This window comes from Pezoporus occidentalis, unplaced genomic scaffold (assembly GCF_034315485.1).
Source record: "Pezoporus occidentalis ecotype Australia unplaced genomic scaffold, CSIRO_AGI_Poc_V1 ctg271, whole genome shotgun sequence".
Lineage (NCBI taxonomy): Eukaryota > Metazoa > Chordata > Aves > Psittaciformes > Psittacidae > Pezoporus > Pezoporus occidentalis.
The window spans coordinates 307,824-326,304 of NW_026914622.1; the positions used below are offsets into that span (position 1 = coordinate 307,824).

General features: G+C 40.2%; 3 protein-coding genes across 5 annotated transcripts in view; 2 read left to right on the forward strand and 1 right to left on the reverse strand.

Moving 5' to 3' along the window:
• Window positions 1-9,933, forward strand: part of SENP7 (SUMO specific peptidase 7) — a 43,003-nt gene extending 33,070 nt beyond the window's left edge. For all 3 annotated transcript variants that reach the window (XM_062624780.1, XM_062624782.1, XM_062624781.1), the window contains 7 exons: window positions 432-524; window positions 1,400-1,611; window positions 2,041-2,093; window positions 2,407-2,444; window positions 2,664-2,732; window positions 4,093-4,243; window positions 7,710-9,933. In XM_062624780.1, the coding sequence (XP_062480764.1) occupies window positions 432-524; window positions 1,400-1,611; window positions 2,041-2,093; window positions 2,407-2,444; window positions 2,664-2,732; window positions 4,093-4,243; window positions 7,710-7,847 (754 nt within the window). In that variant the 3' untranslated portion in view covers window positions 7,848-9,933. The remainder of the gene's footprint in view (window positions 1-431; window positions 525-1,399; window positions 1,612-2,040; window positions 2,094-2,406; window positions 2,445-2,663; window positions 2,733-4,092; window positions 4,244-7,709) is intronic.
• NXPE3 (neurexophilin and PC-esterase domain family member 3) overlaps window positions 1-18,481 on the reverse strand; it is a 480,868-nt gene that overhangs the window by 157,707 nt on the left and 304,680 nt on the right. The gene's annotated exons all lie outside the window — the stretch shown is intronic.
• IMPG2 (interphotoreceptor matrix proteoglycan 2) overlaps window positions 16,131-18,481 on the forward strand; it is a 51,979-nt gene continuing 49,628 nt past the window's right edge. Inside the window, exons 1-2 of the mRNA XM_062624811.1 lie at window positions 16,131-16,206; window positions 17,515-17,775. Coding sequence (XP_062480795.1) covers window positions 16,131-16,206; window positions 17,515-17,775 — 337 coding nt within the window. The remainder of the gene's footprint in view (window positions 16,207-17,514; window positions 17,776-18,481) is intronic.

The window sequence follows — 18,481 nt, forward strand, 5'->3', positions numbered from 1 at the left end:
GACTGTATTTAGTGTTTTCCTTCAAAAGATAAGGTTGTTTAGATAGGCCTTCAAAGTGGTACTGTGAATTTTAATTAATGGATGTTGGTAAGTTGCTATAGATCTGTTTTATACTGGCTGGTGTTTAGATGAGATTTTTGCATTTTGTTGAGAAAATAATACTTACTGGTTAAGTAACTGCAAGAAATTCTTTCAATTCTATGGATGGTTTGTTTTTTTTTCCAGAAGAGTTTAAGACAGTTCACAAATGGCTTGTTAGTCACGTGGGCTTAACGGTGTGCAGATTTGTTTTTTTCTCTGTCAGAGAAATTTCAAGAGTAAGTGTAAAACCTATTGAGGGATTGGGGAAGATGTAGGAGTACTAATCCCCATGCTTTGCTTTAACTAAAAAAGAACAAATCTGAACAACAGTTGTCATTTGGTTTCTGCAGAGCAGCACAGAGAAGACACAGAAGAGTAAGAACGTGGACTCGTCATATAAACATCTTCAGTAAAGATTATATCTTTGTGCCTGTGAATGAGGAGTAAGTCTGTGTATTTTTCACACCTGATATTTAGAGATTTAAATATTTGAATGTTGTGATAGATTTATGCCCGTAAGTTTGGATCACTGGAGATTAACACGAGTTCATTAGACTTTTGAAGTCACCTTCAGTAAACTTTGCATCTTTGTTTTTTGTTTTACTGAAAACTGCATTTATCATAGAATCATAGAATAGTTCTGTGATTCAGTTTTCAGTAAATAGGTGACTAAATAGAAAATCTAACTTTTGAAGAGACTTAAAAATTACTCATTCTACACCTGTTCTTCGAGATCTTCAAAATCTAATGATCTCGTGTGTTTTTTTTTTTTAAATATCATTTGTGTGTCATTACAATGATTCCTGTGCACTAAAGTAATGTTTCTGTAAAGAAATTACAGCAACTCTCAGTGTTAATGGATTAGGAGTAGTACTTCCAAGGTCTGTACCTTGGCCTGGTTGAATAACTGACCTGCAGATGGCAACTCCAGTAAAACTGAATAGTCATTGAGAGTTACATGTACAAAACAGCTGCAGAAAGAGATGAGGCTAGAAGCATGCCCTGCCTTCAGTTATATTCAAAACTGGGATCATGTATTATTTTAGTACTCTCTCCCCACCCCTCCAGTGATGATTTTGTTGTTTTGGGGTTTCTTTTAAGGAATTGATACTTAATTTTGCTGTTATGCCACAATGCAAAGTAAAATGAATTAGAGGATAAGTATGAGATGCCATGAAGAAACATGGCAACAGTGGTTATGTGTCACAGAACAGTTGTCCATGAGCTCTCAATATTATAAAAACTTCTCATATCCTTTGCAGAACCAGATGTTACACTGTTTTGACGATTTTTTCCCCCTCACTCCACTGCTGGGCAGGTCTCATTGGTACATTGCAGTTATCTGTTTTCCTCGGTTAGAAGAAGCTGTGTATAAGGAGTGTCCCCATCAGAGTTTATTATGTCACCAGCCACAACAGTCTCCACTTTGGTCAGAGAGTGACAACACTAGAACTGGTTCAATGTTGGCCATTCCTGGTAACTGCAAAGATGAAGAAGAAATGGTTGTTAACAAAAATTTATCCTCTGAAGGTAGGTAATCTTACATGGCTTGACATAATTTTCTTATGGTTCTAATCTTGTCTTAATCCATGAAGGAGTTATAAGATGTCTAAAAAAGCATCTTTCATGTCAAGATTGATGTAATTTGTTTTTGTATTACCATGCATAGCAAAGACTGTGCTTCATTCTTGTTGTCTGCAACTCTGGAAAATACTGGAAGGGACATGTAAAATCAGTGGCTCAAATCCCATCATAAGTGGAAAGTTCCTGGATTTCAAGAGTTCTATCAGGAAGGCAAGCCCTCAGTAACTCTGCTATTTGAACATTCAGAAGTGAAGCAAAAATAGTTTATACTTCACTGTTGTATTTCAAATACTGATAATCTCAAATTTGAAAATGAAAATATTTCAGGTAGAAAATATTTTCTTAAGACTTTTAAATTTTGTTCTCTTGAGCTAGGTGGCAAGGAAATTGCTGCTTCTGCTTCAGTCCTGCATTCGGCTATTTCTAAAGTAAGTATCTTTTCTACTGACAGACGAAACAGGTATTGCTCTATTTCTGAAGGCTCTCAGAATTGACTAAGTGATTTTGCATCATCTTTCTTGCACCAGCTGCCATGCATGTGCAAGCACTTTGAATTAGCTCAAAGTCCTCCTTTGTCTAACTGTGTTGCATACGCTATGCTTTCATGTGTTTTTAAAAATTATTTTTTTAGTTTCTCTCTTTCTGAAATGGGAACCTCTCTGGCTTTACCTTTAAGTCTATGGACATATTAGAGTTTATAATTGCTGATGGTTTTTTAATATTATTTTTATTTTCTCCCAGATCTCCCTAAGCAATTCCAAAAGACAGATTTGTAAAAGGTATGTATCTGTATTCACACTAAAATTGTATTATTATATTAAATTCTTGAGTAAGATATGTGTCATAAAGCCACAGCTGTAGGAACTTACCAATTTTTTTTCCACATTTGTTCAGATATTGATGCTCTTGTTAAGTTGTATTCAAACAAAATATTTGCTTCAGTTCTGTTGGTAATGAAAGACTACAATTTGTTGGTTTGTTGTTTTTGTTGTGTCCAGGCCTTGTATACTCATCTTAGACTCTTTGAAAGCTGCTTCTGTGCAGAAAACAGTTCAGGTTTTGAGAGAGTAAGTAACTACATTTTCTGTTTATTAGCAAGAGATGCTGCTGGTCATACTTCTATGCTCAAAATACTTTTTTCTATAAAGGTTTATATTTCTGATGCTAAAGGAAAATCCATAGTCACAACAAAGAAAATTGTAATAGTAATACAGAAGCTTGTGTGAAAAGCCTGTCTTTGTTCTGCTGCACAGATATAATGCCAAAAATTGTAAAGTGGACAGTCTTTCTGAAACTGCAAAAAAAAAAAAAAAAGAAGTAGAGGGAGTTTGGGGCACTTTTTTTTTTTTTTTTTAATCCCCTTTGGTTCAGTAATAGAGGGTGTTTATAAGGGTAGAAAACCAGATTGTTTAAAATGAATTCTTTGAAAATTAATTTTCCAAAGGGCTGATCGTCATCTCTTTTTTTAATGGAGCTTACAGAATTAGTGTTAAATCCACTCCTATCTATGTACAAAAATGTAGAAACTAGGCTGAAGCTGTCTAGAAGCTTGATGCGTCAGCATAGTTATATTGGAATAGTAGTATTTGTTTTGAAATGTGAGAGTAAAATACATATTCAGTCTTTTATGTGATAAGTATGTAAGTATTGGAAAAATGTCTTCAAAGTTTCACTGCTTTTACATACTCCTAATGACTAACATTTTTTAAAGTTGCTAATATTAAATTTTTGAAGCTGAACAGGTTTTTTTGTTTTTTGTTGTGTTCACTTTTCTGAAAGGAACAAAAATCTGTAAACCAAATAGTACCTCCTCCTTGTAAAAGTAAATTATTCAAAATGCTAAGTGATGGTTAGGTGAGAATCAGAAATATTTGTGAAGCCACTTTTCCCTAGAGAGGCCTCCCCACTGTATGTGTCTTGGGAGGGAAAAAAAAATGCAGTTTTAAAAATTTATTTTTTGTTTCTTTCTAAATCTCTGTGGGATGTATTAACTTAGTGTTCCATGCTTTAAGCTGCTCCTGGCATTGAAATTCCAGAGAGGGTAGTTTACTGGAGTTCAGAGAGATCTTATGAAAAGTCAGAAAACAGGGGTGATTTGTGGAGTTGTGAGATCAGGGAATTTTGGGAAGCAGACCTCTTATTCCTTGAGTTTGCAGTTTTACTCTGGAAACAGTTTAAGGACACTGATGCAGGGGTTTCGTGACCTCTTGTTTCCTTGAGCTGATTTTTGTTATAAGGACTTCGGGCTTTTTAATAATCAAACACAAGTTCTGACTTAATGTGTATATCTTTTATTCCCTAAAGTCAGATGTTATGTTTGATTTTTTATAAGCTCTGAGCCTTTGCAACTCTGACTAAAGTCAGCAGAAAAGTTTGTTGCCTTTGAAAATTAGACCCTTTCAATCCCATCTTCAAAATCTTCTGTAGGTACCTTGAAGTGGAATGGGAAGCTAAACGAAAAATGCATCGAGAATTCAGTAAATCAACAATGATTGACCTGTATCCCAGAGTGCCTAAACAAGATAACAGCAGTGATTGTGGGGTCTATTTGCTGCAATATGTGGAAAGCTTCTTTGAGGTACAAATAGAAACTATCTTCCCTTTTGCTCAAAATGAACTTAAACCCAAAAAAACTATTTCTGAGGGAAATAGCCAGATACAAAAGCCTGTGATGCTCAGCCTCAAAAGTGTTAAAGCCATTTGAGGAAGAGGAAATAAACCCCGTTCTTCAATAAAACCCATAGTGGCAGGGGTTTTCTAAGTGGAAAACAGTTTTTTATCTGAGTTTGTTGGCAGACATTTCTGACCTTGTAGTTTAATGTTGCTTTTATATTGACACACTCAATATCCCTAACTATTTGGATGTATTTGGGGTCTATTTAGTTTACCAGTTTCTGGTCTATAGGTGTTAAAAAAGCATCTTTTCTGTGCATCTGGTCTTGCAGCCTCTAAAACTGTGGTCAGCTTGTGCATTGAGTGGCTCTGCGGCAGCAAATTCTGCAGAGAGAGGCGGGGTGGAATCCTTCAAAGGGAATCCACAGAGCACTCTTTCCTGTTCTGCATATACCTTTAAAAGACTGCAGATGCTGGACTTCAGGCACTTGTTTTTAGGGTGTCCCCAACTCCTCCTCCCTACGATCAGTGCATTGTCCTCTTGCTCTGTCCTTTGAATAGCTCTGCCGGTTTGATGCTTATACATGTGGTCCGTGGTCTGTCTGAAGAGTCCTTAGTATGGAAAGCTGTGTGTAGGGCCTTGAGCAGTGGACAGATTTTTCTTCCATAGTAGAACAAATTGCCATTCCAAAATGCTTGTACACTACTGCACACAGCATGGGAAATAATAGTGAGGAATTGGAGGGCTGTCATCTTGTTGAGATCACAGGACATGGTGGGATAGCTGACATGACTGTAGTGCTGTGTTGGGTGGATACAGGCTTTTTAGGGAAGACAGGCTGGGAGGATGAGGAGGTAGAGTTGCCCTTAGTACGAGAGAGCAGCTGGAATGCGTGAAGCTCTGCCTAGGGTTGAATGAGGGGCCAATTGAGAGCTCCTTAAAGAACAATCTAATATGGGTGACAAAGTAGTGGGGGTCTACTGCAGGCCACCTGATCAGGAAGAACAAGTGCATGGCGCCTTTTACAGACAGCTTAGAAGCAGCCTCACGTTCAAGGACCCTGGTCCCAGTAGGGGACTTTTAACAACCAAATTCTCCCCTTCTTTATGTCCTGCTAAAACTGCTAGCAGTGTTCTTACTTCTTTGTTGTCTCTAATCAGACAGACCAGGTCATGACAGAAAACCACATGCCTAAGGCAACAAAACCTCAGCATATTTATCTGCTGTATGATTGGTCCTTCCCTTAAAGGTGGAAGCAAGGACAGGCAGGTTGGGTAGGGTACAGGGATGTTGTCTGGGAAGCTAGGGACCAGGTTAGGAAAGCTAAGGCCCAGTTAGAATTAAACTTGGCTAGGGATGTTAAGGATAACAGGAAGGGATTCTATAGGTACGTAGAAAATAAAAAAAAGACTAGGGACAGTGTAGGCCTCCTCCAGAAGCTATAGAGAGAACTGGCTACCCTGGATTTGGAGAAGGCTGAGGTTCCTAATGACTTCTTTGCCTCAGTCTTCACTGGCGAATGCTCTGACCACACCACCCAAGTCTTGGAAGGTAGACGCAGGGACTGTGAGAATGAAGACCTTGGGCCCACTGTAGGTGAGCATCTGGTTTGAGACCGTCTTAAAAACTTGAATGTGCACAAGTCCATGGGACCTGATGAAATCCATCTGTGGGTCCTGAAGGAGCTGGCAAATGAAGTTGCTAAGCTGCTGGCCATCATATTTGAAAAATCATGGCAGTCAGGTGAAGTTCCCGATGACTGGAAAAAGGGAAATATAACCCCCATTTCCAAGAAGGGGAAAATGGATGACCCAGGGAACTACAGACCATTCAGTCTCACCTCTGTGCCTGGCAAAATCTTGGAGCACATTCTCCTGGAAGTCATGCTAAGGCACATGAAAAACAACAAGGTGCTTGGTGACAGCCAGCATGGCTTCACTAAGGGGAAATCCTGCCTGACCAATTTGGTGGCCTTCTATGATGGGGCTACGGAACTGATGGACAGGGGCAGAGCAGTTGATGTCATCTACCTGGACTTGTACAAGTCCCACAAGACTCTGTCCCACATGACATCCTTGTCTCTAAATTGGAGTGACATCAATTGGATGGATGGACCACTCGGTAGATAAAGAACTGGCTGGATGGCCACATGCAAAGAGTTGTGGTCAATGGCTCAGTGTCTGGCTAGAGACCAGTGTCCCTCAGGGATCGGTGTTGGGACTGGTCTTGTTCAACATCTTTGTCAGTGACATGGACAGTGGGATTGAGTGCGCCCTCAGCAAGTTTGCCAATGACACCAAGCTGTGTGGTTCGTTTGATATGCTGAAGGGAAGGAGTGCCATCCAGAGGGACCTCAACAGAGAAGAGATTGAGAGCAGCCCTGCGGAGAAGAACTTGGGGGTGCTGGTTGATGAGAAAATGAATATGAGCCGGCAGTCTGCATTCGCAGCCCAGAAAGCCAACTGTGTCCTGGGCTGCATCAAAAGGAGTGTGACCAGCAGGTCGAAGGAGGTGATCCTGCCACTCTACTCTGCTCTTGTGAGACCTCACTTGGAGTATAGTGTGCAGTTCTGGTGTCCTCAACATAAAAAGGACATGGAAATGTTGGAACAAGGCCAGGGGAGGGCCACGAGGATGATCAGGGGACTGGAGCACCTCCTGTATGAAGACAGGCTGAGAAAGTTGTGTCTGTTCAGCCTGGAGAAGAGAAGGCTGCATGGAGACCTCATAGCAGCCTTCCAGTATCTGAGTGGGGGCTATAGGGATGCTGGGAAGGCACTCTTCATTAGGGACTGTAGTGATAGGACAAGAGGTAATGGGTTAAAACTTACACAGGGGAAGTTTAGATTGGATATAAGGAGGAAATTCTTTCCTGTTAGGGTGGTGAGGCACTGGAATGGGTTGCCCGGAGTGGTTGTGAGTGCTCCATCCCTGGCAGCATTCAAGGCCAGGTTGGACGAAGCCTTGGGTGAGATGGTATTGTGTGAAGTGTCCCTGCCCATGGCAGGGGGGTTGGAAGTAGATGATCTTAAGGTCCTTTCCAACCCTAACTATTCTATGATTCTATAGTGCAATTGTATATGTGTGTGTTGTGACCAAAGTGCGTCTGTCCCTTGTTAGATACCTAATCATGTCTAACTTTATCAGAATTCATGCAACCTGCCTTGAATATGAGCTTATAAAGATACTGGTGTATCTTTAAGAGAAGTGGTGATAACCTATTTGGTGTTTACCATGAGTAGCTTGTGGTAAGGGTGTGTATATATGTCATTACCATGGAGGAACTGGAATTTGACTTTGAAGTCTGTCACTGTCTCATGAAAATTTGTTTATGCCTCCATGGTCTCAGCAGTAATGGAAGGGTTTGAAATTTTCTTCAAAAGGTTGCTTTAGGAAATTCATGTTTTAAATATTCCTTTTTTGTTACCAGAATCCCATAGTTAACTTTGAAGAGCCACTGCATCTGGAGAAGTGGTTTCCTCGTCAGCTCATCAGAAGCAAAAGAGAAGAAATTCGGGACTTGATCTTGCAACTGCACTTTCAACAGCGTAGTGGCAGCAGCAGCTAATAAATCAAATAAGCCATGCCTGTTGCCATGTTCCAGTTGCTGTATAAAGCAGCTGGAACTCTACTTAGCAGCATTTGGTCTCTTTCTGCCTTGCAAGTTAAAAAACAAAACAAAAGAACCAGAAGAAGTGTTTTGTTTGTTCAGTGTGTACTTATTTAATTTTTTTTTTTTTTCATTTGGGTAGTGTGGCCATAGAATGAATTGGGGGGGGGGGGGAAGGTTGTAGATAAAAGCGTAAATACTTAAGTTAAGCTAGTACATATGGATTGCTAATTGAATCTTTACTTGGAATATGAAAGCTGCATACACGTATGCACCACAAGGAGGTAAAAATGTTCATCTTTTGAAGCTTGCTTTTTACAATTCTGTATGAACATGGATGATTATATAGGAGTCAGGCTTAAAGACAGGATTTTGACCCTATATTCTATCTCTTTTGATTTTGGATCCCATGCAGATACAGTGAATATGATGTATTGGTTTTATTTAAGGATCTAATATTGACTCTCTTCAGAGATGTATTTTTTGTTTTTGTTTCTGTTCTCAGAAGTAGTCTGTATGTGTCAGGATTTGAGGTTGATGAGTTTTAATTTTTTTTTTTAATTTTTATTTTTTCTTCTCCCTAGCCTTTTCACCATGAAAAGTCATTTTCATGAGTGGAAAACATTTGCTTGAGAATGACTGTTAGAATCTTTCAAAGTCTAGAGTGGATTTATGAAAAAGATCTTATTTTTTTTCTTAGCAGTTTTTAGAAGAGATCTTGCTGTCAAACGCAATACATGTATTCAGTACATTTTTAATCCTATTCACCTTGATTTGGGGAATTATTTTTATGAATCTTATTGCATCACTTGCATTAGACAGATAAGAAGGTTGTAACTCAACAACCTTAAAAGTTTGAGGTGTTTTACTGGAAAGTAAGGCAAATTAATTCAAAAAGGTCATTCTATTCTACATAATATGTCTTTAAGATACATAATTTGCACATAAGACATCAGGATTTATACTTTCCTCAGGAGAGTTGAGTAAAGATGTCTGAATATTTGAGTGTTCGAACTCAGACTTGATTTGATAAAGTAGCACAAGTTTATCATTGTCTTAATATGTATTTATGAAGTTTTTTCCTCAAACAGCCATCATGTTAAACTTTAATAACATTTTGATGTGCACGCTTTTTTTCTGTAGTTACTACATGATAGAAGGTTACTGTTTTAACACGATGCTTTCTCACTGGGGAACACCCCATTGTAAGTAAACTTAAGTATTATCCCATCCTTCATGAGGAGCATGTATCAGATAACTCCAAAGCCACCTGTGTCATAAACATATCTACAAAACCAGAACCCTTAAAGCTGAAATTAGGCTAGAGGGTTAAAATAAATATTGAGGGCAATCCAAAGATGTGAACATTTTTACAGCATTGCGGAATTCTCAGGGCACTTTCCCTCAATATAAATCTGAAACCTAGCATTTGGAAAATCCAGTTATTACTTCAGGTTCTGTACAGTCATCCAGAAAACCCACCACCATTGTTTCTCAAACCAGGAAGCATTCTTTCTGGAGAAGAGAGACGATTTTAAAACAAAATAATTTGCTGAGCAGTTACCTTCTGTATAGCTGTGAGCAGCCTAGTGCAACTACTGTATATTTTTTGTTTTTGCTTCTACTTTAATTCTGTACTTTGTCACTATTCCCACACCATCTGTCCCTCTCAACCCAGAATTTTTGTGGGTTTCAGCACCTAAATCACTACATCAGCATTACTTACAGGGATAATTGGTGTATTTATTGTAAGACAGATGAAGAATAAAATGTGGAAATGTTTGCCCTTTCTCTGTACATTTTTAGTTATAAATATTTACGGTGTTTCCTTTTGAAAAATAGTTTGGTCTTTTTCTCATGGTAAAGTTAGTTTTTATCATAATTTGTTCTTTTTTAGATTGACTTGTTTTTAGGTATGTAAAAGCAAAATCCGTGTATAAACTTTTCTGAATTGGTTTTATACATTAAAGGATTGCCTTTGTAGATTTGTTAGATATGTGCTATGAAAATGCCAATACATTTGATATTAAAATTATATCCAGAAGTTGAATGTGATTCTTATCATTCTTCTCCCAGCTGCCATAAATAGCCAGTGAGCTAAGCAGAAGACAGGCCATTTTACTGCCTTTAAGGTATGTGTACAGTATGTGTCTCAACCCAAATTTCTATCAAAGTAGTGCCTTTTATCAGAGGCACCCATCTGTCGGCCAGACCCAGGCTCAAGAGAGGTGTGTTGCCCACCAGAGGCTAAGATCAGGGATGTTGCTGAGAGGCTTCCTGGTCTAGTAAGTCCCACTGACTATTACCCACTTCTAGTCATTCATGTGGGTGTTAGGGATGTAGACAGCAGTAGCCCAGAAAACATTAAGGACTATAGAGCCCTGGGAGAGGTGGTTAGGGGCTCTGGAGCTCAGATAGTTTTTTCATCAACCTCTGGGAGAAAGGGGAGGACCTTAAAAAGGCTAGGAGGACTTGGCAGGTTAATAAATGTTTAGAACAATGGTGCCATAGTCAGGGGTTTGGGCATTTAGAACATAGAACTCAATTTGGGAGGCCAGGTCTACTGGAGGCTGGTGGAGCTGGATGCGCTCTGGTAGGAGGCTTGCCAGACTGGTCAAAGATGCTTTAAATTAGATGTGTTGGGGGAGGGGGACATCATTCCACCCAACACTCCCAGTCAATTGCCAGCACCTGTAATAAATGCTCGGAATGATGTAGAGAGATTTCATCCACTCCAGCCAATGAGCTGGCTTCAGGTGGAGCTCGGCTCAGATGCCTCCATACAAAAGCCCATAGTATGGTGAACAAACAAGAGAAATTAGAGATGTGTGCACATCTATGGGGGATAAGATACGATAGGTATCACAGAAACATGGTGGGATGGCTCCTGTGACTGGAGTGTTGGAATAGAAGGTTACAGGCTCTTTAGAAAAGCCAGGCCTGGTAGGCGGGCAGGGGGAGTTGCCCTTTATGTTAGGGATAGGCTGGAGAGTATGCAACTCTGTCTGGGGACAGGTGATTAGTTAAGAGAGAGTTTGTGGCTCAGGGTTAAAGGGAATATAGCTATGGGAGACATTACTGTGGGGATCTGTTACAGACCGCATGATCAAGAGGACTCTGTGGATGAAGCACTCTATAGACAGATAGGAACAGCCTCACACTTGCAGGCCCTTGTGCTTATGGGGGATGTTGTCTGAGAAACTAGGGACCAGGTTAGGAAAGCTAAGGCCCAGTTAGAATTAAACTTGGCTAGGGATGTTAAGGATAACAGGAAGGGATTCTATAGGTATGTCGCAAATAAAAAAAAGACTAGGGACAGTGTAGGCCTCCTCCAGAAGCTATAGAGAGAACTGGCTACCCTGGATTTGGAGAAGGCTGAGGTTCTTAATGACTTCTTTGCCTCAGTCTTCACTGGCGAATGCTCTGAACACACCACCCAAGTCTTGGAAGGTAGATGCAGGGACTGTGAGAATGAAGACCTTGGGCCCACTGTAGGTGAGCATCTGGTTCGAAACCATCTTAAGAACCTGAATGTGCACAAGTCCATGGGACCTGATGAAATCCATCTGCTGGTCCTGAAGGAGCCGGCAAATGAAGTTGCTAAGCTGCTGGCCATCATATTTGAAAAATCATGGCAGTCAGGTGAAGTTCCCGATGACTGGAAAAAGGGAAATATAACCCCCATTTCCAAGAAGGGGAAAATGGATGACCCAGGGAACTACAGACCATTCAGTCTCACCTCTGTGCCTGGCAAAATCTTGGAGCAAATTCTCCTGGAAATCATGCTAAGGCACATGAAAAACAACAAGGTGCTTGGTGACAGCCAGCATGGCTTCACTAAGGGGAAATCCTGCCTGACCAATGTGGTGGCCTTCTATGATGGGGCTACGGAACTGATGGACAGGGGCAGAGCAGTTGATGTCATCTACCTGGACTTGTGCAAGTCCCACAAGACTCTGTCCCACACGACATCTTTGTCTCTAAATTGGAGTGACATCAATTGGATGGATGGACCACTCGGTAGATAAAGACCTGGCTGGATGGCCACATGCAAAGAGTTGTGGTCAATGGCTCAATGTCTGGCTAGAGACCAGTGTCCCTCAGGGATCGGTGCTGGGACTGGTCTTGTTCAACATCTTTGTCAGTGACATGGACAGTGGGATTGAGTGCGCCCTCAGCAAGTTTGCCAATGACACCAAGCTGTGTGGTTCGGTTGATATGCTGAAGGGAAGGAATGCCATCCAGAGGGACCTTAACACTCTTGTGAGGCAGGCAGATGCCAGCCTCATGAATTTTAACCATGACAAGTGCAAGGTCCTACACCTGGGTTGGAGCAATCCCAAGCACAGCTACAGGTTGGGCAGAGAAGAGATTCAGAGCAGCCCTGCGGAGAAGGGCTTGGGGGTGTTGGTTGATGAGAAAATGAACATGAGCCGTCAGTGTGCCCTTGCAGCCCAGAAAGCCAACCGTATCCTGGTCTGCATCAAAAGGAGCAGCAGGTCGAAGGAGGTGATCCTGCCACTCTGCTCTCGTGAGACCTCACTTGGAGTATAGTGTGCAGTTCTGGTGTTCTCAACATAAAAAGGACATGGAAATGTTGGAACAAGTCCAGGGGAGGGCCACAAGGGTGATTAGGGGACTGGAGCACCTCCTGTATGAAGACAGGCTGAGAAAGATGGGGCTGTTCAGCCTGGAGAAGAGAAGGCTGCGTGGAGACCTCATAGCAGCCTTCCAGTATCTGAAGGGGGCCTATAGGGATGCTGGGGAGGGACTCTTCATTAGGGACTGTACAAGGGGTAATGGGTTAAAACTTACACAGAGGCAGTTTATATTGGATATAAGGAAGAAGTTCTTTAGTATAAGGGTGGTGAGGCACTGGAATAGGTTGCCCAGGGAGGTTGTGAATGCTCCATCCCTGGCAGTGTTCAAGGCCAGGTTGGACAAAGCCTTGGGTGACATGGTTTGGTGTGAGGTGTCCCTGCCCATGGCAGGGGGGTTGGAATTTGATGATCTTAAGGTCCTTTCCAACCCTATCTCTTCTATGCTTCTATGAGTATTTGTTCTCCAATCCTTATAAAGGTACACAGCTAGTTCACAGCTTCTTGTGGCAAGCAAGGCTGCTTTTTGTCTCAACAGCTTTACAGTTTTTTTCTGTAGGTAGGCTAACAGTCTTGACAGTCTGAATGGCTAGCTTGGGAAATGCATGGACCCATGAGTTGTAACCCACTCCTTTCCAGCCATTCACATTTAACAGAGATGTGGTGAATGCTAGGAAGTGTCTGTGGAAAAATTTACACTCCAAGTATCTTCAAGCTTCCTTTTTTCCTTGCTAGAACTCCCCAAAGATAACTTTTAGGATGTATAAGGCAGCAGACTGAGTCAGGGACCTTTTTGCACATATCGTTTGCCTCCATTTCCTGTATTAATCCCTGTTTAACTGAAATGGTGGAGTGGCATGATGCTTCAAAGCAAACTGATCTTTTTAAGACTCTTCACCCTACACTCTATAATCTTGGTTTCAAGGAAGTGAATTGTATTCAATTAGTGTTAGATAAATTTGGCTGACCTCACTTCCTGATTTTTCTGCTCTGAATACTTTAAATAATATCACGTGGTGGAAGAGTTGGTGGTACAACAGGTGATGGTGGGCTGAATTTGCTCAGCTGGAAGGCTAGCAGTCTCGGACCTTGCTTGTCCATGGGAGATGGTTCAGCAGAGAGCTCTCCAGGAGCACAAACAAGAAGTGGTAACTGTGAAATGCAGGGAGTGTCTGCCATCATGTGGCTGTTTGTTAAAGGCGTCTTCACCAAAGTATACTTTTATTTTGCATTTTTTGGTTATAGATGAGTGGATTTAGCTTTTTTAATAAGTTGAACTTGAAAAATGATTATGTTATCTGGGACAGTATGTGCTTTATAGCAGAATTTCAGTGACCATTACCTTGTGTAGAACTATAATTCAGCTCATCACATTTGCAATATGAAAGTGCATGTCCTTTTCAGACACGAATTGTCAGAAAGTTGCCTTTTTATTTTTGGATGTACTCATGTGATCTTGGCATGTTACATCACTAGGATTATACTTACCTTTTTTCCCTAGCGAGGATATTATTTCCTGAATACTTTTTGAAAGCAGATATGATTTGGCTGCTGGAAATAAAGAATTAAGTGTTTAAAATATATAATCATACAGAAGCTGACATAGCCATGCCATAGCAAAGAAAAAAATTGACAGAGATATAAAGCAGATAGGTTTTCCACTGTTCACATTCTGAATGCATTTGAGTTCTTTGCCTATGAAAAAACCCAGCAATGCTGTAAATATGAAGATTCTCCAGGAAAACTTTTAAATTGGGTTTCAGTTTTCACGAAGCACATGTGTTCTGAGGATTTTCTCTAAAAGGATTAGTTGGCATGATTCTTGAGGTAAGTTAGACTTTGCCTATATAAGCATGTATAGTATTTCTTATCTTAATGCAGTTCCTTTTTTGCAGGGTAACACAAGCAAAAAAATTCACAATATTGAAAGCAGAGGTTTAAAACAGTAAAGGCTGGTCTGTGTTATTGAATCCAGGATTGTAATACAGGTACCCATGCTAGCCTCAGAAGTTGCTCTGTCTACCTAGAGATGCTGACTAGGACTTCAAAACATTATGGGCACCAGTGCAATGTTGTTCCTGTGCTTCATACCATCAGGACCATTCAATTTACAGCTCCTGTGTGGTGTACTGTACTTGGTGTTGCTGCTAGTATTGTAGTTAGCTGGTTTGATAGATACAGAATATCTGATTCTGAGAACACTGGGGGTGTTAAAGCAGCCTGGTGGGTTAACTTCAAGTTTAATTTAGTAGTCCTGTGGGGAAAAAAACCCAACGAAAATATGTGAAAATGAAAAAATCCAACTGAAAAATACCTACAAGAGTCTATTAGATGTCAGGAGGCAGAGCCTAAAAACAAAGGGAAGTTTATTTGATTCCTGTGAGTGTCGCCTGTGAGTAATACTGGAAATTACCAGTGTTAGCTGAACTGCTGGGACTTCAGCAGAGCAGCTAGAAGCGATGAGTTGGAACTGTGTACCTAAGGAGCTCTGTGCAAATGCTCTGCAGACCATCACTGGGGAAGCCTTGGGAATCCAGTTCTGAAATGTTCACACAAAGCTTCTACCAAAAATAGCCCCTTCAGACAAATCAGCAGTTTGGTCAGAGTGATCTGAAGTCAGTAACCAGCAATTCCTGAGTAACACCACCCAGGAGAGAGCCCTGATGGGGTTTTTCTAGTGGTCTCAATGCAGGCTGCCATTGCAGGGCAGCTCCTATACATGTTTCCACAATGAGCTGACCCTGGACAGGAAGGGAGCTAAGAATGCCACTTCTTTCCTTCACTCTGTCCTTTTTGCAGCAGTTAGCTGAAAATCTCTTCAGGTACTTCTGTACTAATTTCTTCCTGCTACTTATGTCTGATAATACGTGAACAGAGATGAAACAATTGCAGCTTGCCCAGGCTTTATCTCTTGGAGAAGCACTGCTTCTAGGATGTGAGGGACAGTGGTGTAACAGCACAAGATTTTCTCCTTTAGCACAGACTCGGGCAGCAGGGCTCTATCAGCTCTGTCACCAGAAGAAACAGTCCTACAGAAAGGTTGCTTTGGTATTATCTACGTAAGCACCAGTGTTTAAGTGAGTCACTGCCTTATTAGATACATCTATTTATACAAGCAGAAGATAAAACACACTGAGACCTTCCACTCGAGACTACTGTGCTCCCTCTGACACTTTGTGGTCAGTGTGATTTAAAAAAAAGGCATAATTGAAAGGCCAATTTAAAAACGTGGTTAATTAAATGTGAAAGGTGCTGTCCTTGCTTGGACTGTCTCTTAATGGTATGACAAGCTCTGGTAAAGAGCTTAGCTGGCCAGATTAAAATTAAAAAATTGTCTCGGTCCATCTGCTAGCTCCAAGAAGTTTGCTTCCATCACCTTTACTTGCTTCTTCACCAAAGCGGAATATTGTCCTTGAAAAGAACATGCCCAGGATTGACTTTTTTTACCTAATGTTTTTTTCCAAAGGTAATTATATGTGACATCAAGGTATTTTCAAAAAAGGACAATGCTTTTGGTTGGTTCCCGAACACGTTAAATACAGCTCTTCTGCTGAAAGGGATTTTTTTTTTTCCTTGCATATTGTTTGGTGGGAGTTTTTTTTTTTTTTTTTTTTTTTTTTTTTTTTTTTTTTTTTACACAAGTATGTTTGGTTTCCTTTGGAAAATCTTTTTTTGCCTTCCAGCTCTGGGAATTAAAGGCGACCTTCAAATAGTTACAGGTAACGCAGAAGTCTTATATATATACTTGTTTTCAAAGTTTACCTATGGCGATGTGTAGAAATAAAAATGCCTCTCTGCTTTAATTACAACAAAGGGGGGCTATAGAGAAATGTTTTGTCAAAACCATGCCATGATATCAGTGTAAATATGGAATACTTGGAGTGATTTCCAGGAGGTATTATTGTACATTTGTGTTGTTTTGCGTGTAGAATGTACCTACAGGAGGCAAGTTTTTCCAACTTTGAGAGACATTAAATACTGGTAAGTTTTTTACTATTTTCTCTAACAATTTTGTATTAAATCTTAAAAAGTGAGATTCTGTCTTCTGCTGATGGACACTGAGAATATATCAGTTTGAGTAAAGATTGAGCTTTTGCGTTAGTGACTTTTTTACGTTTTCTTGTCCGTCTGATGTACCATCTGATGGTGGACTTCTGCACTAGAGCTGACTATTAACATACCATCAAAATAACCACATTCTTTATCCTTCAGTCATCAAAGTCAAAGGTGCTATTGCCTTTGAAGTATCAGAATAAACCCATAATCTGTGGGATGAAAAACACCATATATTTATTATTGTTCTTTCTCTAATAAATGATTCATTGTGATTCTTCTTTAGGCATGATTTCCAGGTAAAAAGTAAAAGAAGAAAGTTGAATTAAATAATTCCAGGTTAGCTGACTGCCAGCTGTGGAGGATAAAGAATTAGACTGTCAGACTAAAATCAAATAGACAAATTTTCCTCTCAGAGGTAAAGTTTCCTCTGGAGTGATGTGGAACAACTATTATAAGAGGAAATTAAATTTAAAAAAAAGAAAAAAAAAGGCTTATGAGCCCTTTCCCCCCCTATGTTTTGCTGCTCTACTCATGTAGGGATCTATCTCATGGTGGTGACAGGTGTACCTGCTAGCTGTCAATTCAAGTAGCTTTCTTTTTCCAAGGGGTATAAATGTTTCATGTGGACAGAAAGTATAAAAATTAATCATTTATTTAATTTCTGGTCCTGAAAGCTTCTAAATACATGTTTATTCTCGCAAGTATAGTCCCGTTGGCTTAAACCAAATCACAGAAGGGAAATTAAACACACAGCATTTGGCAGTCAAAGGGTTGGAGCTTTAGGTTGTGTTGCTATTTGATGGGATGCTGTAAAAAGCTTAAGGTTGTCTATAATAGTACAGTCATACAGACAGGTTTTGTTAAGAGAAAAAAGCAGTTATGCCTTTCAAAGACCATAACAATGGCATTAAGGTACATAAGATGGCGTTGCTATCTCATCTGAGAAATTTGTGTCATTTTAATTTTTACAGCAGAAGGTTATTCAGCTACAAAAGCAGGACAGGCTAAAGATGTTCCACCAGCCCTTCAGCTCAGTGACTGGCATTTGGCAAACCCTTCTCTGCCTCCGGAGTTGAAAAAGCTTAATGGCGTCATGGAGGCTGAACAGGTCAACAAGCATTTGCTGTTAAGAAGGAAGCGATCCATTCTGTTTCCCAGTGGAGTTAAGATCTGCCCTGATGAATCTATTGAGCAGGCTATTGCCAACCATCTGAAATATTTCAGGCTCAGAGGTAAGTGACTGTACGTTTCATGAGTAATTGATAGAGAACATTAATTAAAAAAAAAAATAGATGAAGCTTTAAACATAATAAAATACCATGTCATAAGAAATACATTATTACCCAAGAAACTTAGTTTTCTGTCATAACCTACCTTATGATAGCTGTTCTGAGCTAAAAAACTACCTTCTGGTTAAACTCATGTCATAAAAACTCTCAGTCCCTCAAACCACAGATAGTGTTTAATAAATACTAATCCTCTCTCATAGAACAATTTGAATTCTAAGAAAAATAGATGTTATGTACAGGTTAGCTAAATGGCAGAGGTTCTTGTTTTTATACAGTGTTCTTCCAGTGCTATTAGAATTCACTGAGGAATCTTTCAGAAAAGAGTCAAGTCTAAGACACCGATGTCTCAGCCATGTGACTTTTGATAAGGCTGCTTGTGGAAAGTGTATTATATATTCTGTCTAGAAAGCCAATTCAGAAGAAATTATTAGAGAGGAGAAGGAGTTGGTCTCATGTTGCCTCAAAATAGAATATTCGGCCTGATTCAGTGCTCCTTGTCACTGTACATGTTTCAACTCTTAACTAGGATTTAACTGGGATTAAACTCCAGCACTGCCCAGTTAGTTACACAAATGGCCAGAAAGCCACCCTGCCCCCTACAAGGTGCCCAGTGCTGTCATATGGTGCTCCTTCTGTTAACCTCAGAAAT